This window comes from Hoplias malabaricus, chromosome 16, assembly GCF_029633855.1.
Source record: "Hoplias malabaricus isolate fHopMal1 chromosome 16, fHopMal1.hap1, whole genome shotgun sequence".
Lineage (NCBI taxonomy): Eukaryota > Metazoa > Chordata > Actinopteri > Characiformes > Erythrinidae > Hoplias > Hoplias malabaricus.
This window is the reverse complement of record NC_089815.1, coordinates 12,382,255-12,405,624: the sequence shown is the minus strand read 5'-3', so window position 1 is coordinate 12,405,624 and position 23,370 is coordinate 12,382,255. Positions and strand designations below refer to the sequence as shown.

Genomic DNA, 23,370 nt, shown 5'->3' with positions numbered 1-23,370 from the left:
TCAATTCTACCTAACACTCCGACCACTTGAACACTTGCACCCCTTTTGCTCGCCCTTCTAAAAGTAAATCAAAATGCACACTTCACTGAAGGGCTTAGGGCAAGAATTGGGACAACATACCAGATACGTTGAGCGGTTGCTAAGTTTGTTGTGTTTGTCGATAGCAACCAGAGAAAAGCAGCTTCAGAAGATGCGTCTGCCATATACGCTAATGTTACGCTTTGCAAAACGAGCCTGACAACTTTAGTGTTGAGGATAAAGAGGCTGTGCTTTTTTGTGCTTAATGCAATTCAATGCACTGCTTAATGCATTTAAACAGTATCGAAATCCTGTTTCGTAGTTTCTAGAACTCGTCGCTCCCTACTTTGGACCATAACACGCAAGTTAAATCAATTTCTATTGTTTTGGAACCGAGGAGCTACAAATTTAGCTGTTTAATATGGTGCACGAGCTCATAATTTATGGTGAAATGTTAATACTAAGTACAACAATTTGTGAAATCTAAATCTGTGCAGTTGTTATAGTCTAGGTCTTATTCAGTTTTGATATCTAAACACGTAAGCTAATTGGCTAAGGTTCAATTAGCTTTGGTCATTATAAACTTATTTTCTAGTTAAATCACCTAATTCAAGGTCAAAACTAGTGTTTTTAGTTATTTTACATGTCTAGAGATAAGTGGAAAATCGTTTACTACTAGCACTGAATTGTGCCATGTTATGTTATTTACAGGAGGTCTTCAGTTAAAGGAAGAACTGCTTACGCTGCTTCTTAAATATATTATCTTTAGGTTACTTCATTTTCACTACACTACGTCTATAGCCCAGGTTGATTTTGTTCCACATCAACAAAGTGATCCATGTTAAAAGTTGAAAAAATCCATGTTAAAAGAAGTGACTGTTCCCTTAACGCGCTTCCCTGTTTAAAACATCTACACTATGGCTCTGTCCGGTGCCACCAAAATGTCGTGGAAACTTCGTAAGTAACGTTAGTCTTTTAGCACTTGTACAGTAATGTTTTAATATAATCTGGAACAGATGATTAAATGCAACTGAAAAGTGAATTATTTTTGTTTTTGCACATTGTTTTGTTTGTAAGCCATGACTTTATCTAGGACCCCTTTAGCAAACAGTATTACAAATATTTCTTCCTGTGTAAATTTTTTTTAAAGGCTTATTTCACCCATACACTTATAATTGATCTAAATACTTGGTTTTAAATACTATTATTGTTTCTAATAATACTTATTCCACCCAAATATTACTACATTATCAAAATACGTATAGGTTTGAGGAATTATTACCATCCAAATACTGCTTTATCCTGGAATTAAACTTCTAGATTGTCCCATCCACAGAGGCTCTGCCCAAAATCATTTCCGTAAATCTGGCCTCACTGTCAAGATTCTGCCAGTTGCATTCTAATTGACTCTTCGTACATCTGTGTATATGCACTTCTGTGTATTGTTTTGTACTGGCTTTGGTACTGGTTTGATGTGAAAGACTCCGCGTGTGGTGCCAAAATAGCAGGCTTGTGATTGGTCCTTTCGCATGTCTGTCAGATTTCTTTTTCTGCAGTAGTAGGTGGTTGTTGGCCATGTTATGTGGTAAAAGGTACCAGACTCTCCCTAGAGAGTCTGTCAATGCGAGACTAGGTGACAGTGTGACTGATCTGACCAATAGTTGTAGGACTATTTGTTGTATGCGATTTGTAGTCTGCACCAACTAGAATTATGGAAGCTGTAATTGCTCAACACATAAAGTTGCATTTGCATGATTTGCATTGATCTTAATTCTAAACAAAACTAAGCCTAACACTAGACAACAACTGCATAATAAAAACTGCAACTATACCCTTCTCAGTGTAACAGAGCACTGGATAACATCACTGTTTTTTAAATGGCTGAATTTGGTCCAGTTCTTAGCACCACTCCACACCAATCATTTTTTATTTTTTGGAAATGACTCCTAATGCTTCATTAGCCAGTGCCTGTAATATGACTGTAATAACATTGAATATATAATAGAGTCTGCCATGTGCAATTTAACTTAAAAGTACTGTAATTCTCTGCATTATAGAGGATATTATGGCCCATTCCAACAATGTTTCTTCACTGGTTTTGGGAAAATCTTCGAGCCGTTTGCTGGCCACAGGAGGAGAGGACTGCAGAGTCAACATCTGGGCTGTTAACAAACCCAACTGTATTATGGTAGTGGCCCTTCAGCAAGGTTTTTTTGTTGTTCACTGTTCAATATTTTATTTGTTTTCAATACACTTATGAACCAACTACAGTGCATAATCAACAGGCCCAAGAAGGCACATACATAAATTCACCCACATGTACAGAATGTAATGTATGTATGTTAAATAAATGCTCCTCACCAAGTTATTTTTTGTGACAATGCTAAAGAGAATCAAATAAATTGCTGACCAGTCACAAGCTTTCTATTTCTGTTTAATGAGTTTTGTTTTCTGTATATTTCTGTAGAGTCTAACAGGCCACACTAGTCCTGTGGTGTGTGTTCAGTTCAGTAGTTCTGAGGAGCAGGTGGTGGCTGGATCTGAATCAGGTTCTCTCCGGGTTTGGGATCTGGAAGCGGCAAAGAGTCAGTGCATTGTTTTAATGACCTAATTTTTTATTTATTTATTTTACATTTCTATTTCAAATTTCAGTGCATTTCATTAACTACGTGTTATTTTACAAAGTACCAAAATAAAAGAAACTGTAACATACCATAGATTTGGGTTCACCTTGTTTAGATATGAACAAGCAAAAGCAGTAGAGATATTGAACATGAGAACGATGAAGAAAAACTATGGTTGTGTTTACAAATATGGTGTTGCTTTGTTTTTAGTACTCCGTACCTTGATGGGGCATAAAGCTAATATCTGCAGTCTAGACTTTCACCCTTTTGGGGAATACCTTGCTTCTGGCTCAGTGGACACTAACATTAAGGTGAAACATTCTCTTTCTTATCTGATCAACTTTTGTTATATCCTTCTTAAAGCTGTCTGTAAATATGTTTGGTGCATTAAATTGCATAAAATTATTTCTTTTAGCTGTGGGATGTTAGGAGGAAAGGCTGTGTGTTCAGATATAAGGTATGTTACTATGCTTTCACCTAGGCAAAGTTACATGAAGACCACTGAGCTTATATATAGCAAAACTAACCCTGTTTAATCATTCTTTTGCATACATTAGTTTGTGTTCAAGGATTGTTCAACTTCAGAACCACTGACCTTTTATGGACTGAAAACTTTTGTAATCAGAATTTGGCTATGATCATTTTACTAATTTGGCCTGTATTAGAGTATTATTCTGGCTTCATTGTCTAATGTGTGACTACTTAGCAGGTGTTTTCTCTTAACACATTTTTTTTCTGCCAGTAAAAACAAGATTACAAATTTTCTGTTTCTGTGTACTTTTCTGTCTACAGGGTCATACTCAAGCAGTACGTTGCCTAGCCTTTAGTCCAGATGGAAAGTGGCTTGCTTCAGCGAGTGATGACAGTACAGTTAAGGTAAGAAAATTGGCTGTATTCTACATGTACAGTGGTTAGAAAAAATTTGCACCCCCCCTTAAATTGCCATGTTTTTGAGATATAAAAATCAGATCAGGGTAAATCATCACAGATTAAATTTCCACCTTTATTGTGAACTGTAATATGCACAATTCGGTTGTAAAACAAACTAAAATAATTTATACAAAACTGCACGCATGGGACAAGGCCCAAGACTAATATTGGCTGGCTGTGGTCTTCAGGGCGCTGGTGGTGGCACTGCATTGAAAACACATATTTTTGTAGTGGAAATTACAGCATGGGTTCAGAAACAATTCTGAGCGGTGAATTCTCAATTCTGAAAGTTTTCCAATACCATTTTCTGTGAAAACTGTTAGTGGCTGCATCCACAAATGCAATTTAAAATACATAAAAGAAGTAACCCTAGTATCCAGAAATGCTGGAGCCTTCTCTGGGCCTGAACTCAGTTAAGTTAAGGCAAAGTGGAAAAGTGTCCCGTTGTCTGACACATCAAAATTTCACAATCTTTTGGAAATCATAGATGCTTTTCTCCTCAGGACTAAGAGGAGTAGAATCATTTGTCTTATTATAAGCACACGGTTTTATAAGCACATCTGTAAAGATACAGTTAATGCTGAATGATATATAAAGGTTTGGTGCTTAATGCTCTATTCAGACACAGTTTTTCTGGGAAGACTGCAAATTTCAGTAAGACAAGGCCGATACACAACAGCATGGCTCCAGAGTAAAGGAATCTGGATGATAAACTTGTTTGGAGATGAAAAAATTCTGGATATACCATTGAACAGAATATGATTATCAAAAAAATCAGCCCATGTCACTCCTGTTCTTCATCAGCTCCACTGGCTAACCGGCTCCCTCCATACTCAGTTTTTAAGTTCTGCTCACATACAAATCTCGGTACGGTCGGGCACCAGTCTATCTTTCTGAACTCTTACACCCCCACTGTCCCACAAGATCATTGAGGCCCTCTGAGGGCCCTCTGCCTTTTGTCAGTACCCAAATTCAGATTAGTTACTGCCCTCCATAATTGATAAGATCACATGAAAATTGGTCCAAGATTCAAAGAGGTTAGAGCAACATTGCAACAGCTGCATGAATTTCTGACAAATATGGTGTTTGCAGCGTTATGTTTTGGAGCTATTTTCCAACAGCACTTTAGTCAAGATGGAGGGAATTATGAACAATTTCAGTCAGTCAGGTCTCTGCTAAAATGCAATAGAATGTTACCTTGCAGGACAAAAATGACCTGAAACAAACATCAACGAAAGAATCGCTTCACCAGTCCAAGGTTAAAGTTTGGCCAAGCCTAGACCTGAATCCAATTAGAAAAAGTGCCCTGAAAAGGGCTGTGCACAGGAGATGGCGTTGCAATTTGACAGATTGGGACCACTCCTTCAAGGAAGAGTGGGCAAAGATTGCCATGTTTTTCCTACCCAAAATTGAAAGGGACTTCAAAAGAGTATTAGTTTAAGGGTGCCCATATTTATGTAACTATGTTAGTATACTTTTTATTTAATCTCCCCTTAAAAAAAATGTCAGTCCTGTTTTTCAATTGAATTGTTCACTATGGGTCACATTAAAAGAGCAAATATTTCTGAAATTTTTTATTTTGTTCTCATATTATACAACAAAGATAAATGGCATTTTAATAGTAATGTCTGCATGTTTTTGTATAAATTTGTTTTACTGAACTGATATTCTTCACTGTGGGATCAGCTGTGGGATTTAACAGCGGGAAAGATGATCACAGAATTTACAGCACACACATCAGCAGTAAATGTGGTCCAGTTCCACCCTAATGAATACCTTCTGGCCTCTGGGAGTGCTGACAGGTATGGAGTATCAATCAGTACTTCAGAGCATTGAGCATATAACAGTAAAAATAAATAGTTTGTGTTGTGTATTCTTAAGTTTCTATTCCACTGCAGATCTAGACTCTGTATTGTAATTTTAGTGTTTTATATTAAAACAGCATTTTGTAATGTTGAATTACATGGACTAGTTTGTGGTTTTTCTTTTATTTATGCCAATAGATTAGAAATTCTAAGTGTCTCAGATTGCAGAATGATTGACAGTTGTGTCAACATGACAGAATTAACAATGCCATATTAGTGAAGGAGTGAGGGTGGAACAATTTATTTACATTTTAAATTGAAACTGCAGTTTGTAGTAGAGCAAGCTTCAGTTATGGTACCTCAGTCAGGAATCCTCCAGTTGCATTCTGACTGGCTATTTGTACATCAGCACATATGCACTTCTGTGTATTGTTCTGTGTTGGCTGTGGTAATGGTCAGTCTTGCAGAGATTGCTTCCTCCTTCATGTCATGCCAGAATAGCACAGTTGTGAGTGATTTTTTTGTGTCAGTTAGATTCCTTTCCTGCTGTAGTAGCCACATTAAGGGACAAAATGAACCAGACTCTCCCTAGACGGTCTGGCAATGCATGACTATGTCAAGCCCTGGATTGGGTTAGTGTCCTGTTACACAAGACCTGTAAAAAGCAAAGTTTGGTGTAAAACTATCAAATTCTGGAAAGTTTTACTAAATTTACCAGTGTTTGGAAATATTATCCTGAACATACTGACTATATCTTTATCTAGTGTACCTATGTAGTGTATATATCTTTATCTAGTGTAAAGAAAATTCAGCATAAAAGAGAAAATTAATTGTCTTAACACTAAAATTGCCAAGCACATGTATTTGGCTGCTATGACATCTATTTAGAAGTGTGGTTGACCTACCTAGAAGCACAGAGCATTGGACATTTGACCGACCCTACCCTTTAAAAAAAAAAAAAAAAAAACGTTCTCAGAATTAGTTTTTATGATTTTTACTTGTCTGTGTGGCAGGACGATTAAACTGTGGGATCTGGAGAAATTCAAGATGATTGGCTCATCAGAAGGAGAAACTGGACATGTAAGGTAGGCTGTGCGAAGTTTTGCAAAAAAAAAAAAAAGTGATTCCCTACTACATTTTCTTAATATGTTCATTTGCACAGGAGGAAATTATCACGATTTTCGTCTAAGAAGCTACACTTACACCTAATAATAACTGTAGTCTGATATAGGGATTTTTTAGGCAACTTGATTTCAATATTGAATGGCAAAATGCATTTAAGATACCAATCAATTTGTGCCTATTTGTTTTTTCTATTATTATTTTTATTCCTCACACTCTTAAACAAACATGGTTTAAGAACCAAAAGTGGTTCTATGACATCACACAATTAACCCTTTGTAACATTTTTAAGAGTGCAATAAATTCTACAAAACTGTGACATCTTAAGTGAACTATAAAACTGAGCTAAACCTCTCAGCAATGTGTAGGGACTTTGGATAGCAACAGGACGAACAAGATGTAGGGCCTACAACTGACTATGAGTGCCTCATTGGGCCAGGGCATATCTTGCTTGGCTGCAATTGTTCATGTTTAGCAAAAGGGCTAATAAGTGTGATGGCTAATATTAATGTTCTCTCCACTTCTGTGTTACTGTGCCACATGTGCCTATGCTCCACCCCAAACATCTATTGTAGAGGGGACATATTTATGAAAAAATCGAATTCTTTGGGTATCTTGCACGTCTACCAACCAACAAACTATCAAAAAGTTATAGTGCTGTTTCTGCAGTGCTGAGCCACTGTGGTAGTACCCTCAAGGGTACATTTCAGTACCTTCAGATAAAAAACAATGTTGTACTATATTCTACAATAATTTTAGATTTTAAAATCTTAATGATTTCGTTTGCCCCATTTCATCTACAGGATTTATATTTTGATATTTTATTTAACACTGTTCTATAATGAAACCTTTCAAATACTCTCCTTCTGGAAAAGACAATGAAACTAGACTTTAAAACCAATGTTGTACCTTTTAAACATTTACAGTGTTTGTTTATTTAGTGTCGATAATGTACATGTACGCTAGCTTTTTTTCTGAGAGTGTATTATAGGCTGCTGAAGCATTACAATGATGTTGAAGTTGTAATTTCAAGGTAAAAAAAAAAGTACACAAATTGTAAAAGTGTATTCTTTGTTGATTTTATTTTAAAATATATTCTATATGTTTTGAAAACCATTAAGGTTTTGTTTATTTACAGAAGCAATAATTTATTGAATGTAACTGCTTACATAAACTGTTTAGATAAGTACGCTATTGTTAAATTTATTTTTGACAGTCAGTGTTCCTTTAATTGTGTGCCAGCTTCATTGTTACTTGCAGGGCTGTTTACGGTGGAACAGCTTAAGCAAGCTTCATCTTTTATTCCACAACAAGTGGAAGGTTTGACAAAGCATATATTAGCATTTCCCTTTACAGTAATATATCAAGCTATGTCATAAACTCACATTAAACTGCATGCAGCGCCTTTCTCTGCACTTTTTATTGCAAGAGATGATCCTTGCACATGCATGTTTTAACAAAGTTCCATCAGTATGCATGAAAGCCTCTAGGGTGGCCCTGTAGTTGGTCCAGCAATAATTTGAAGATAAACATATACAGTATGGTGCAGAAGTCTTAGGCACCTAAGATAATTATAACTTTATAAAATCACAATTTTTAAAGTAACACTTTCTCAGTAAGCGTGGTCCTTGTATATACAATCACATTAAATACAAATAATACTAAAAAATTGAACTATAAGATTTTTTTTAATATAGTAGTAGGTGTGAGTGAGTTTAAAGAATAATGTTTTATTCAGATTCTCCTTGATTATATGAATTTGTTAAATCAACAGCACACATTATTTAAAATCATTATTTATTAACTGCTAAAACAAAGTATTGGATGATAACCTCAATCATATGGACTGCCATGAGAAGAGATTTGGAAAAAGTTAAACCAACACATTCACACACAGAATATCACACTTACTGGAATAATGTTATGTGTTTTTGTTCTAATGTTGGACATTATTTGTTAGTTGTTTGTTTAGCAAATAAACACTTACTGCTCAGATAAATAGCTTTTTTAAATCTCAGTCTTTGATGCCTTAAACTTTTGCACAGTACTGTACACAAATATAGGGCGGCACGGTGGCGCAGCAGGTAGTGTCGCAGTCACACAGCTCCAGGGGCCTGGAGGTTGTGGGTTCGATTCCAGCTCCGGGTGACTGTCTGTGAGGAGTTGGTGTGTTCTCCCCGTGTCCGTGTGGGTTTCCTCCGGGTGCTCCGGTTTCCTCCCACAGTCCAAAAACACACGTTGCAGGTGGATTGGCGACTCGAAAGTGTCCGTAGGTGTGAGTGAATGTGTGTGTGTCTGTGTTGCCCTGTGAAGGACTGGCGTCCCCTCCAGGGTGTAATCCCGCCTTGCACCCGATGATTCCAGGTAGGCTCTGGACCCCCCGCGACCCTAAATTGGATAAGCGGTTACAGATAATGGATGGATGGATGTACACAAATATGATGTTAATAAAATGGATAAAGAAGTCGAGTGCCTGTTTGTTTGTTTGATGAACACCAGTGTTTAAAAGCAGGTGTTCACACTTACTTTAATAAACCGCACTAACAGGGCAATCGCACTGGCATTTGCTTGACAGGTATAAACACATCCTTAAACATGCTCAAGTAAATAAGTTAATATCCAAGTCACTCTAAATATGAAAAGAAAAAAAGGCTCTAGATCTATTCTTATGTTTAAAAGAAAAGTAATTGGGCCTGTATGACTTTCTCCTGTTTTTTTATTTTTTCTTAATTTTGTAGGTGTGTGTTGTTCAGTCCTGATGGTAGCTGTTTGTTCAGTGGGTCAGAGGACACATTACGAGTTTATGGCTGGGAGCCTGACCGCTGCTTTGATGTGGTTCCTGTAGGATGGGGCAAAGTGGCTGACTTTGCAATCTGCAACAATCAAATGGTCAGTCTGACTGTATTTGGCACATTAGTGCATCAGCTACTCTCCTCAGTTATGTAGAAATGTGGTATATATTCATGTGCAAAATGTGTGTGCGTCTATAAATGAGCTGACAATTGTACAAAGTACAAATGTTTGTGTAATATCAGCTGTAGGTAACAGAAAAAGTATTAGGCTTCAGTGTGAAATACCACTTAAACTAATGTCCTTCTATTGTGGTACTGTCGCCAAACTCACCATCTCCCATGCTGGAGAAAGCCTGACTCTGATATTAACAGGAATTCTCATGTGATCGTCAACTTGATACAAATTTCACCGTAATGTCTATATTCCATTTTCACAACTGTTTTTTTTCACTTTGCAGTTTTATAGTTTTCTGGGTCCTAGCCCCAAGTAGGCCTTCCTACCCTCTTCCAAAACTTAAATAGTGCACTTTCTGCAGTGCAGCATAACCCAGGTAGCAATGACAGAGGCTCTGTTCTCTCTATTACATGTCAATGAAGCATCATAATGATGTTGAAGCTGTAATTTTAAGGTAAAAATATTATGTAGTGTTCCTTTTAATGTGGTCTTTCTGGAGACCATAGAATCACCTTATGTTGTTGTTGTTAGCTGGTGCTAATCAGCAAGTTAGCTCATTGGCTACTCAAACTGAGCTAAAACTCCTATGCAAAAGTGCAAACACTTTTTGTACTTTTGCCACACTGCCCGACAAACACTCCAGTTATGCAAACTTTATTCATCATAAATCATTGCGCACTATATTTCCACTCTTTATCGAGGCAGAGTATGTTATGGTAAATATCTGGCAAGCTGACCAGTCCCTCACTGTCTGCAAGCTGTCTGACTCCACAGTATTCAACATGCAACAGAATGCTATATACTAATACAGGTAATTGGCTGTCTGCATGTCACTTGTAACATGATCATTTATGAAGGGGTTAGATAGGCTGTTTAAGAGCCAGGGAGGGAGCAAGTTTGGGATGTGTACAAAAAGTCAAAGCGTATTCATGATGTGCTTTCCTGGTGGCTTGCATTTAATGCATTTAATTAAAATTATAGAGTCATTTGTCAAAAAAATGTTAAATGGTTATTAATGATATGTCTCCTGCAATACATCATTACATCAATCTGCCTATTTCAGAGATTAGAAGCATACTGTAAAATGAGACTGCAGGGTTCAAAACTGACATCAGTTTGGCGAGGATTGAGCTATGATCTTATGAAATCTTGACTACTACAGAGTTAGCCATGCTCGAAATTACAACCAGTCAGATGGACAGGAGCCTGCCATCATGTACAGATGATACTGTTAAACTACATGAAGTGGCACATCTCAGGGCTCAGTCAGAATCACTCAAGAACAAATTGGAAGACTAAGATGCAAGGTCAAGGCACCTTTACTTTACTGAACTCTGCACTGTGGGTCCCCTGCTCTACTTCCAAGATCTAAATACAGACTGGGAGGTTAAAATAGGTCAGTATAGGAAACCAAGACCATTATATTTATGCTTATGTATATTTTCTCACTAAAGGCCCTAATTTTTTTTCTCACTAATTTTAACATTTTCATTATGATACCTACTGTCTTACTGGCTAAATAATTGTAACTTAGCACAACATTCCACAACAATGACGCTTCAATCTAGACTCAGATTAATTAGTTACAACATCAAGGGGATCCAGCATCATGTTAAGTGTCGGAGGTTTTTCACACACCTAAAGAAAATGAATCCGGAAATCATGTATCTCCAGGAGACCTTTTTTAAGTCAGGCATTTATTTACAAATAATATTCATATTCACAGATGGTTGCCTTATAATAGAAACCCTTACTTCAATTTCCAGCCTTAAGTATTTAGTGCTATAGCATTACTAAACTTCAATTCTAGACAATCATCTACTGTTGAGGATAAATATAATTCTTTCTAAATATTTGCAGCCCTGAGTATAAAAGAGCATATTTAACAAATGCTAATATCTAATTCCTCTGGTACACCATAAAGGCCGCTTATGTATGTGTTTTGGTTGTAAATAAGAGTATTATTGCTATGGACAAGAGCAGTATCAGTATTTCACTGCTCTTTTCAAGGCTTCTTCTTCCCCAGCACGTTTTTTTGTTTGTTTTACTATACATGGGTTACTTATGGTAAAGCTACAGTGGAAAAATAAGCAAACAATCAAAGAACATCACCTTCTCGCACTTTTATTGGTCTATCTGTTTTTGTTTTTGTTAGATTGGTGTTTCAGCTAGACAGATGAATGTCAGTTTGTATGTTGTGGATCTCACTCGGGTGAAGAAATCAGGATCTGTGATCCAGGGAGTGATTCAGGACGACAAGCCACTCACAGCACCAACTCCTAAAGGAACGACACTTCGCCGAAATTACGAGAGACCCACCACGACCTGCAGTAGACAGAAGTGAGTTTCGATTATGGTTTTGACTACATGTATATGATATTTCCAAAAGGTGACTCTTGTGAAATTTATAATTTCTGTATATAAGCATGAAATGTTTAAATGTACTTATGGTTAAACTTGGCTAAGCCACACATTTGGCATATGCTACTGGTGCTTTTTGATGATGAGTAAGTGAATACAATTGTGTTTCTTGCGCTACCTATGGCATTTTTCCACTGCATGGTATTGACTTGGCTCAGCACGGCTCGACAAGCCTTTCCCTGGTTTCTTTTCTTTCTTTCTGTTTATTTGTCATTTATTCGTGTGTTTATTTTTGTGTGGTTTTGTTTTTGTTATTTTTAGGGCTCCGTGCCCCAGTTCTTGTAGATCAATAGATTTTTCCTTGTTTCACTTCTGACTCTGGATTCCTTCAGCGGCCACCAATCATCTTTTTTTCCATGTGTTGTTTGAAGCTTTTCAAAACATTATCGCGGAATTTAACAAGCTGCCATTGTGAGTCAGATAAAAACAAACACGGTCTCTACTAACAGCTAGTTTGTGCTGGAGGTCTGCATGTGCCATGTTGTCAAGTCTTTCTGGTCATTAAGCACACTGCAATGTTTATATGTCACATTAAGTACTTACTAGGCTCGCTTCATGCCAGGTGCAAGGCAGAGACTAAAACCTACCTATTTCCAGGGACCAGGCACCTGATTTGCCTAATGGAAATGCAGCAGAGCCAAACCGAGTCAAGTGGTACTATATTAGGGTACTATATAGTACCTCATTATATAGCACAATACTATTAGGTTTAGAGAGCCTGTTTGGTCACAGCCAAAAACATTGAAGCATTCTATTAATAAAAACAAGTATGAAATTATGTAGTACTTTTCAAGAACTGTAACTAATAAATTCTTATAGAAATTGATGAATTGATGGAATGTTCAGGTTTGAAATCTCACTGCTACTTACTGCCATGGCCTAATGGTTGGAGACTGGGCTTGATTGCTAGTTCAATCCCTAAGACCAGTGGGATCCTCCACGGCTGATTCACAGCCCCTAGTGCACTAGTGCATGTGTGTGTGTTCACTGCTACAGATTGGTTAAATTCAGAAGACACAATTTTTTTTACGTTGTACAATGACAAATAATTGTACATTATTATTATTATCATCATTACCTTGCGGAACACCATATTTGACTACAGTATGGTAGGAGAATTTTTTGTCTAATAAACAAATTGGTAAACAGACAAATAGGGTCTAAACCAAGAAAACCTGAGTAATATCCCATGATCTATGGTATCAGGTACTGCATCAGGGTAGAGAAAAAGCCCATATCAAGTGAAGGGAGTAGGTCATTGGTTTTCAGCACTGATTTGGTGCCGTGGATGGCTCTAAATCTAGATTGTAGATCCTAAATATCTTGTCAATGAAAGGGAGATTTGATATTATTGTCTGTAATTTGCAAGCTCAGTCATTTTATAAATTTTTTGATTGGTTCGATGACCATTTATTTTAGAGATTTAGGATTGTATACATTGCTGAGAGATGAGCTGACAGTAGTAAGCAATGGCTTTAGGCGAGATTTGTTTAAATAAGTTTGTTGGTATAGGATCCAGTACACTTGGAAATTACTTAGAGTGAGTTAAACTAAGCATGTTATTTTCATTGTCTGGATTAAAGTTCTCAGTTGATTGGGTTAAAGTGTGACTCAGGACTTGTGGAGAATTATCTAAAAGAGCAGATTTGGTTTGGAACTGACTATGAATATTCAGTTGAATGTTATCAGTGTTATTATTAAAATGTCATAAAATCACTGCTACTTAACCCAGAATGGATAATAGAGTTGGTTCATTTATTGCCTCCCTTTTTATAGAATTGTAGGGGATCTTGATTAACTAAAAGAGAATGGGTAAGCTGGTCCAAGTGTTGTACCTGTAGAGGAGAGATAAAAAAGATTAGTTGAAAACAAAATGAATATACTTATAGGTAAAATGAATTCTGATGTAGAGGACATGTCCATGAGTATTTGTTTTTGTTTAGATTTTATGTATTTATGTGTGGGTGGCTAAGTATTAATGGGATATACCACCTAAAGGTAAGAATGTTTTTGCCCAGGGTTAAATGCTATAAGGAGTGGAGTCAGGAGGGAGAGAGGCGAAAAAAGGTTAAGGACTTGTCTTAATGGCCTATGTGTAATATGTTTAAAACAAAAGAGAATGCTAAATGTAAATTCTTTTTAAAAATGTTTATTTTCTTTTTGTAAAGTTTTACTTTCTACTTTTGTGTTTTGACTATAATTAAAAAAAATTATGCACTTGTGGTGAAAATCATCCTGGACTTTGGAATGGTCCATAATTGGTGAACCCAGTCTCTTGTCCTTCCACTCAGCCTACCTTTCCACATAAAAACCTACCTTTCCACATAACAGAAACTCATCTCATCTCATCTCATCTTCTTTTCCGCTTTTCCATTTCAGGGTCGCGGTCATAACAGAAACTATAGTTGATTTTGTTGTTTTCTATTAGAGATGCTATAGTAATGTGACTTTAATTAACCAATTGTGGACACTGCAGTTCTCTCTGGTTTGTTTATGTTCAGAGGTTCTGTGTCTTTAAAGGAAAAATTGTATGTATAAAGAGAAAAAATATTGTTTGAGGCTAAGGTTTAACTTGTAAGATTTTATTCACTGTTTGAATTACCACAGAAACTAATTTATAACTCGAGCTTTTTCGTTTTGTAGCCCGTTAGCTCTTGTTTACTTTCATGCTGTTAGCAATCTTTCAAATTTGTGGGAGTTCCTATAATCTGAAACAGCCGGAAATAAGTAAATATTACCCACCTATGGAGCAGGAATAAAGCAATATCCTCATCTCTTTTCATGATTTTCAGTCTTTGGAGGTCTCTCTTTGCTGTTTCTCTGCTGTAAGTAGAGAGAAAGCCTAGCTTTTTTTTTAAAACTAGTTTACTGACACTAGGGCATTAATAATTATATAAAATTAATTATATATATATAATTTTATAAAAAGTGTTTTTGATTATAATCATGAATGCCTCCCTTAAGGCATGACTGTAGTCGACCAGGCCGTGTCTCCATTTACCCTCTAGGTTATGGGCAGCCTGTTTTAGAGTACATATATGGTCATTTAACAAGGAGTTAGTATTTTCTCTTTTTTGACCTTTGTTTGACATAAGATTTGAACAGAGCACAGTATATAAATTGTTTGTCTTGGCTCAAGTTCTTTAGGGTGAATGAGGCTGTTTAAATATAGTGGGGAGGCTGATGAATATCATGACTCAGAACCACTTTATACATGATTAGATGGTGATCAGTGCCCAGTTGCATAAAACACCTTAGGTTTTTCCCTTAAGTATAAACCTTAAGTGAAGATTTTCCCAACGAATTACTTAAGTGTGTTGCATAAAACGCCTTGTAAGATTTACTGCAGTGACTGAGGTTTTGTTGCAGTAAAGTTCCACTCTTTTCATGACAATAAGGCCGCAAACACGCGGAAAGCTGGTGTTCTGAAGTTGTGCTGCCTTGTCAAAATGTGCTACTCTGCAGCTCCGCACATGCTCGGACACAAATATTTTAATGATTTCTGATGTTTTACGTGATATGTTTGCTTTTCTCCAGTGCAATCCAAAACACAATCTTTTATTACTCTTATTTGCTTGATGTTTCCAAAGCAGCAAAAAACAAAAAACATAAAATCTTTTCTTATTACCATAATAATCTTATAATTTCTTTAATATGCCGTGCATCTCGAAAAAACCTCCTAGGTACACGATCATCTTCATAAACCTAAAAAAATGGAGCCGTGTTCTCCGTCTTCTGAGTGTTAAGGTGAGGTTTTGCATCCCTTAAATAATTCTAAGGGAATTGACAGTTAAGGAACTTTGTGCAACACTTAACAGTTTTTATGGGATTACTTAAGGGACATTCCGTATTTAAGGAAACATTAAAGTGTTTATGATGATTTCCCTTAAGAAAGCCCTTAGGTACCACTTAAGGTGTTTTATGTAAACGGGCACAGAGATGGAGATATGTAGCAAGGTTGGATACATTTTCTCAATACACAGTATCAAAACTAAACCCAAGGTGTGGTTTAGTTGCATTGGTGAATGGTCCCTAAAATATTGAGGAAATCCCAATACATTCAATATAGATGAAAAATCAGTTTTAAATAGACCATAAGACTTTTCAAAGTGAATATTGAAATCCCCAACAATTAAAGCCTTACCTGTAGCAACAGCTACACCCGAGAGAAAGTCAGGAAATTCTCTAAGAATATCTGTATTAAGACTGAAAGGGTGATAGACTGCAATAAGTAAAAAAAAAAAATAATAAATAAAAATTGCTGCATTTTTTGAAGCAGCTACTTCTTTGAAGCTACTTGGCTTCATAACCAAGAGACGTGGTTATTGGTAATAATTTTATTGACAATTACTGCTTTAGGTGCTAGAGATTGTCCAGGTTTAATATAGCTGTTGCTGGCACACTGAAGACTAATTTGTGTTAATTCTAATTAGGTTTTTTAAAAGCATTTTTTGTCATCTATAATGCCAAACAGGGGACAAGCTCAGTCTCAGTGTAGTGTTTGTTTGTACTGTCAGGAGAGTGTAATCAATAGATTGTTTATTTTAATATAAGCAGGAAAATGGCAGAAAAAATAATTAGGAGGGTTAAAATCACTTACTTGTTCAGTTTCTACTTACATGGCTGGTGTAGCTGAGTGAAACCTTTTAGTCCTGGCACAGAAGTTATTCGATGTTCCCATTTTTTCTCTCTCCCATTTTTATTTATTTATTTTTCCTCTTATTATATTTATATTCATATTATTGGATAATATCTTTACCACTGTACAATTATGTCTGCAGGATGAAGCAGAATTCAGATGGAGACAGGCAGAGCCCAGAGGGGGAGAGGCGGAGTCCAAGCAGCGAGGACGAACATGATGACAAGGAGAGCAGTGCAGAAATCACAAACCCTGAGGATTACAAAGAAATCTTTCAGCCTCGTAATGCAATCTGTGAGAAACACATAAACAAATCTACTCAGATCCACCATGAATCCACCTATATAATACTGGGTATCAGCTCCACTCATCATAGAGGTTTATGAATGAAGCCCCCCTCGTTTCAAGTTAGGGATAGTTTGTGTATATTCAGAAGATGAAGGGAAACTATTTGTCAGGAAATAAAAAAAGACTCCATGAGACTGAGCTGTGGGAACAGCAGTGAGGTAAACCTGTGCCTGTTCTTCTTGAGGTTGGATTTTTAATAAATAATAATCTATGTACATAGCTGCAGGAATATATTTAGAGGTGGCGTGCACTGCGCAGCAGCTTTTCACAACCTTAAAAGCCTCGCAGTTTCATGAACCAAACTTTGAAGCTGAAAAGTTAAATGTGAACATATACTGGTTTTTATACTGTTTAGTACTCATTTAAACTTCCCCAAACACACCTGTAAAGTCTAAAAGTTGCTTACTATTTCATACCACATTAAAAAATGACATAGTTATTTCCAAGTGCAAAGTTGAGTTCTACTAAATTTCAGTTCCACATTAAATGCTGAAGCTATATTCACACAGTCACACTAACACCAGCATATTTGAGGTTTTTGTTAAACACCTCAAACAGTGAAGCAGTTACAGGTGCCTGGACAAAACCTCTGCATCATTTAAAGTAACAAACTCTGCAAGCTGGAGAATAAATAGCTACATTTGCTGCTTTTTCCTCTATTCCACCTTTAGGACTGCAGCTGTCACAGAATCAGACAAATGCTGACTGGATGCTGGAGGGTTGACCACAAAGTTAATTATGTTAAAATGGTTTATTTATATATTGTTTTTAAAATAAATATTGTTTGTTTACACCGCATTTTGTTCTATATATGGCTGGCTGTTTATTCTTGACCCAAAAAAGAAGGGAGAGTACTAGTGGAGAGTCAGGTGCAACTGTCATTTTGGCTCATAGTTCAAAATTTTGTTTTGGGCCCCAGGAAAGTCTGGACTAGCTCATTGTGCAGGTGGCTCCTTTTCATCTTGCTCTGGGTCTGACTCAGGGATGAACATATAGGGGCTGGATAGCTGTTTTCTGTCATTTTCACGTGTGGTAAACCCTCAGCGTAAACATGGGATGGGTGGGGTGTAACCAGCAACAGCTTATTTGCATGAAAGTGACAGAGCCCTTAAATGGCTCATTCTGAAAGGGAGCTGAAAATAGAGCTGGTGAGATCTCTTTATGTGAGTGATTTTGTGCAAAGAACTTCATGAACATGTTTTGTACACAGACCTGTTCTTACTTGTTTTAAAAAGAGGTGTGTGTGTGTATATATATATAATACACACACACACACACATTTTAATCTATATGTTGCTCTGTATAATTGTACTTTTTTCTTCAATGCTCAGGACCACAGTGGTCATTCTACTGCCTCATGTACATTTTCTGCCATTTTTAATCATGTTATGTCTGTGTCTCTGTCCAGTACGAACACCTCCAAAAAAAACTGAACCCTTCCCTGCACCACTTGAAGATGGTGAGTATTTGTTTTTATACTTTAAATATGATGAAGCGAATTCTTAAAAACAGTGTATTTCTGGTGGTAAAAATAATTGATGAAAGCACATTATCTTTGCATTTCTTTTAGAGAGCTTCCCTGTAAAGCCCTGTGGAGCTGTAGAGATCATTACTCCAATACCTGACAAAGTATGTTCTTACCATAGTTTAATGTGTGCATAATAGGCATTTAAATCTTTTTTTATATCATGTTTATTTCATATTTTTCTTTGTAGATGAAAACTCCAAATGATGCATCCACACCTGTACTAAGAGTGGAGCCTACAGTAGTATCCTTGGCTCCAGCACGCCCTGTGTCTGTGGTCACTGCATCTCAAGCTCCTTCCTCAAAGCATATTGTACACACATCAAAAATTAAACAGAATCCAGCTTTTGTCCCATGCACTCGCAACGAACCAGTAGGCCTGAATGTCGGAGATTTCTTACCTGTGAGTGATGTGTTCAGTTCTATAGAGGATTTTGATTAATGTATTGTTCAAATACAGGTTATTGTGTTTTATTAATCATATGCTAATCTGTGTGTGTGTGTGCGCGCATAGCCTGCACGTAGCAGCAAGGCAAGTGTGACAGCAGATGAGGAGGCATTGGCTCAGATCCGAAAAGGGCATGAAACCATGTGTGTGATGCTGAGCAGCCGTCATAAAAACCTTCACACAGTTCGTGCTGTCTGGACAGGAAGTGACATTAAGGTACTGATTTAATAAGTTAGCAAACAAATTATGTGAAAATCCTGAAGACATATATTGATTTTTTTAAAACCAGTTTTAAAGCAGAATTTTTTTGCAGGTCTCCTGTTAGTCTTCAATTGTTCATCAGTACCAGGCCTTTGTTGTCTTATTTTGCTTTTTATACTTTTACATTCAGAAATTTCCTCTGGATTCCTTTGATTATATTCACATTAAAAGATATAACATCCAAAATCCTTGCAATTGTTCTTTGCATATTTGGATTTTTCACTGGAGCATTTTTGGCAAAACCTTGATACGGATTTGGACATAAAGAACTAGGAGGAGTTTTCTGGATGCTACTTTTATAAACAAGCATGGTTACATCACTAGTTTAAGATATACTTACATATTACATATTTAAGATCATTGTGAGGCACTTCACAATGTTTCTAATGTAATTCTTCCTTTTACAAAAAACGAGAGGCACTGACCAACAGACACAGAAAAACTGACCCAATCTTTTATGCTCTTCCCCAAACTACAGACATCATTTGACTCTGCTGTTTCCATGAATGATCTGTCTATTGTGGTGGACATCCTCAACATTGTCAACCTCAAACCGTAAATATACACATCCACAGATATATTGATTTTAAGTCACTTTGTGTTAGCTAATGAAATGCTGAACAGAATAAACAAGTTACTCTAGTATCAGCCCAATACATATATTGTTTTGAATTGTTAATAAAACTGGTACATGCACACTTTTAGATCACTTTGGAACCTGGATACCTGCACCTCCATCTTGCCTCAGATTGAAGATCTGCTGCAGAGTAAATATGAGAGGTGAGAGAGATGCATGCAAAAGCCAAAGCAGTTATTTTTAAGACTGTGCAGGACATTACAGGGTCTCAGAGCTGTATTAGTTTTTGGTTTATAGTCCAGCCATTGGAGTCAAAAGAGCAGAAACCCTCTCCAGATACTCATGGATTGTGCTGTAGTTACAGTGATATTTCCCTTTTTCCTTCTTCCTAGTTATGTGCAAACGGGATATATGTCTTTGAAACTTATTCTGAAGCGCTTTTGGCCTTTGATCTCAGACACACTGACCGCTCCCCCTTCTGTTGGAGTGGACATTACACGGGAAGAGAGGTGACAAACATTCATGAAATCTTTTTTTTTTTTTTTTTATTCAGGTTTGTTTTAATTGTTGTTGTGGTTGTTTTTGTTATTATTATTATTATTATTATTAATATGATAAATTATAAAGGTAGGATACATATTTGTCATTAGTTGTGTTCATGTTGTCTGTGTATGCATATTTACATGTGCAAAATTGTTTTCTAATTTACAGGCATCAGAAATGTAAAGCATGCTATAAGCAGCTAAAAATGCTCAGTAACGTTGTAAAAAACCGGGCAGAGCAAGTCGGTCGCCATGGCAGCACATTTAAAGAACTGCAGCTACTTATGGCTCCATTGGACTAATAAACACACAAATAAGGTCTTAAAAATTGTCTGAATGTGAGTACCTACTTGAGCAAACTGATTACTGACTGACAATCACTGGTCTGACTCTACGATGACCCTAAGCCCTTAGTCTCTAGGCTCTGCAGATAAATCTTCAAACAAATTTTTAAAAAATGATTAGTTGATTACATGCTGTGTTGTATATAGAAATTTCTAAGTACTGTAAACACTGTTTTTTTCTTCAAATAAAATAATCCCTGATGATCTTTTTAATATTTTGTGGAACAGACAAAATGGTTACCTATTTGCTCTAACTTGGCCTCAAGAAGCCTTATGGTGTGTCTTTCGAGCTTGAAACTAAAATGACTGGATAAAGGTCAGGTTCTACATCACATACAGATGAGCCTTGAAGGGGAAAATGTGATGTAATGCCTGGAGAGTTTTATTCATGCTGGGCCAAACAAATGTAACATTTACAGGAGAACAGACTTCCCCTGCAAAGAAAACTTGGGTTTATAATGATAAGTTTATTATTATTTTTTTTAAGATGTACAGCACCTCGTGGAATGGCCTTGAAATTTACACTCATACCCAGTCTACTAATCATTCTCCGTTAGAAATTCCACTGGAAAGGCTGCCATTTCTCACACATTCGCTCACTCCTTCACAAGGTGGTGCTATTGTGCTTTGCATCAGTGACAGTTCCCTTGTTATTAATAAAAACCTAAATGTTACACTAAGAAAAAGTCAGTACTGGTAAATTAAAGTAATTTTTATTGTTAGGAACACTGAGGAGGTTGGGAGTGCTTGTTTGTATGTGTTTTTTTTTTTTGTTTTTTTTTGAGCTCTTTTTGTTACTTTGTTGTATACACCGTTGTTCAGTGTTGCTTGCTATGTCTCAGGTTAAAAATACAGTTGTCAGATTCAATTAAAAATTTCCTTGGAGATAGGGAACTGTTCTTGGATTAATATGGCCAATCTTGAATAATGATTTTAGCAGTAGTAGTAAACATTTCTCTAGATCTTCAGCTTCTTCTCTGTGCACTTGTGTCTAAGCATGCTATCTTAGAAGTTAGTTTTCAGGATATAAAATGACCTTGCTTGAGACCACAACCAGGTTCCAAAACAAGATGCTGAGTGATGCTGGTTATATATTTGGGATCATTTATATGGGCTAGTGTAAATAATATTTGTTTATCCATGTTAAATTAAAAAAACATTTCCAATATATACACTCTCAGGTTTTGTGGGAAAGAATAAATGTTTTCTCAAAATTTGTAATAATCAAATGGAAAAAAAAAGGTAGACCTATATTTCTATTACATAAGACATAATGTGATAACATTAATATTTTGATATCACTTCTCTGTTGGTGTAGCACACTATATAGGTCATGACAAAAGGCGTTTACAATCAAATAGTGTATTATGTATAACATGGATGACACTGGATTTGCATGTAAAGATGTGAAGATAAAGATCCACAGAAAGCAAATCATTCAGAAGCAGGGAATATTGAAAGCTGGAAATATAGTAGTTTCTAACCTGGGAAGGATAATAAACATTGACACAAAGAGTCGGTCGTTGCAGTAAAAAAAACACACCTGATAGATGTCCCCCTTTGAGAGGTTCAACACAGGCAAGAACTGTCTATTTTATTAGAAAGAATTTTGTTAGATAGTAGTCAACTAAAGATCAAGAATGCTTTCTGATCTCAATGGAAGGCACCTTCCTATTAAGGAAGAATTAACATAAATATTGGTTAAGTATTGTTTATGTGGATGTACTGTATGTGTACTAGTAAAAGAAGAAAAATTGCTTAATGATGGGGAGATCTAGTAGTATTTAAGAACTTAGGAAGCAGTGCTATCCTAGGCCACTGGAGGGTGGTGATGACTACAAGTATTACCACTTTTGTGATAGACAAAGTTATTGATGGTTTGTGTTGGTGCTGCTAGTCTATAAAGCATTAAATCAGACTTCACAAAGATGCCCTTTTAGTAATTCATCTAAGAATTCAAGTCACTAAAGCAGTCAAAGAATGAGCTATTATATTCATTCATTGTCTGTAACTGCTCATGCAGGAGCCTAGCTGGAAGCATTAGGCGCAAGGCAGGAACACACCCTGGAGGGGATGGGACAGGGCGACGCACACTCACACCTATGGGCACTTTTTTATTATTTATTTATTTATTTATTTAGTTTTGTTTTGAATTGCCAATACACCTACCAACATGTGTTTCTGGACCGTGGGAGGAAACTGGAGCACCCAGAGGAAACCCACACGGACACAGGGAGAACACACTGAACTCCTCACAGACAGTCACCCAGAGTGGGGTTCAAACCCACAACCCCAACCCCAGGAAACTGGAGCTATGTGACTGCGACACTACTACTAGTTACTTAGAATTCAAACCTGCCATTTTTTCCTCAGTACTCCAGGACCACATGTCGGAGAAAGCATACAAACTGAGGCAAGTGGGGATTTAAAATTATATTTAAAATAATATATAAATATCTCTTAAAAATGTTAAGGATGAGCTCTGAACGAATAAAAGACAGTGGGCCAAAAGAAATAAAGAAAAATCAGCAACTTAATAGTCTTTAAAATCATTCACAGTCACGTAAGCTTTGGGAGGCAATCATTAGGTAGCCTTGAAGATAAACTATCCACAGTGGAAAAAAATAGCATTATGGTTAGTTATCACTATATCCCACAATTTTTTTAGGTGGAAATACAAGCATGTTTTATTAAGGACAAAGTATTTGAACTTGAATTTGAAATATTTGAATATCTTAATATTTTATATTTGAATGATATTTATCTGAATATTGAATTATATTTAATTGAATTTGAATG

General features: G+C 36.4%; 1 protein-coding gene across 3 annotated transcripts; it reads left to right on the top strand.

Annotated features, from left to right (window-relative positions):
• Nucleotides 1-117: 117 nt before the first annotated feature.
• katnb1 (katanin p80 (WD repeat containing) subunit B 1) lies at nt 118-21,456 on the top strand. Of its 3 annotated transcripts, none has more exons than XM_066648308.1 (20): nt 118-379; nt 788-975; nt 2,076-2,206; nt 2,486-2,603; nt 2,853-2,953; nt 3,058-3,099; nt 3,435-3,518; nt 5,259-5,374; nt 6,391-6,462; nt 9,238-9,388; nt 11,622-11,806; nt 16,669-16,820; nt 18,283-18,333; nt 18,445-18,503; nt 18,590-18,802; nt 18,914-19,063; nt 19,587-19,663; nt 19,814-19,888; nt 20,078-20,194; nt 20,397-21,456. In XM_066648308.1, the coding sequence occupies exons 2-20, from the start codon at nt 936-938 to the stop codon at nt 20,527-20,529; spliced, it is 2,067 nt and encodes a 688-aa protein (XP_066504405.1). In that variant the 5' UTR covers nt 118-379; nt 788-935; the 3' UTR covers nt 20,530-21,456. The 3 variants fall into 3 exon arrangements, with proteins under 3 accessions (XP_066504405.1, XP_066504404.1, XP_066504403.1); XM_066648307.1 differs by having other exon boundaries at nt 730-975; XM_066648306.1 differs by having other exon boundaries at nt 118-975.
• The last annotated feature ends 1,914 nt before the right edge of the window (nt 21,457-23,370 follow it).

Excerpts from the sequence above, each read along its gene's own strand:
- katnb1 (XM_066648308.1), top strand. The coding sequence starts at position 936 with ATGGCTCTGTCCGGTGCCACCAAAATGTCGTGGAAACTTC. Across the intron at positions 2,954-3,057 it reads CAGTGGACACTAACATTAAG|CTGTGGGATGTTAGGAGGAA; the intron begins GTGAAACATTCT and ends TATTTCTTTTAG. Across the intron at positions 19,889-20,077 it reads CTGCAGAGTAAATATGAGAG|TTATGTGCAAACGGGATATA; the intron begins GTGAGAGAGATG and ends CCTTCTTCCTAG.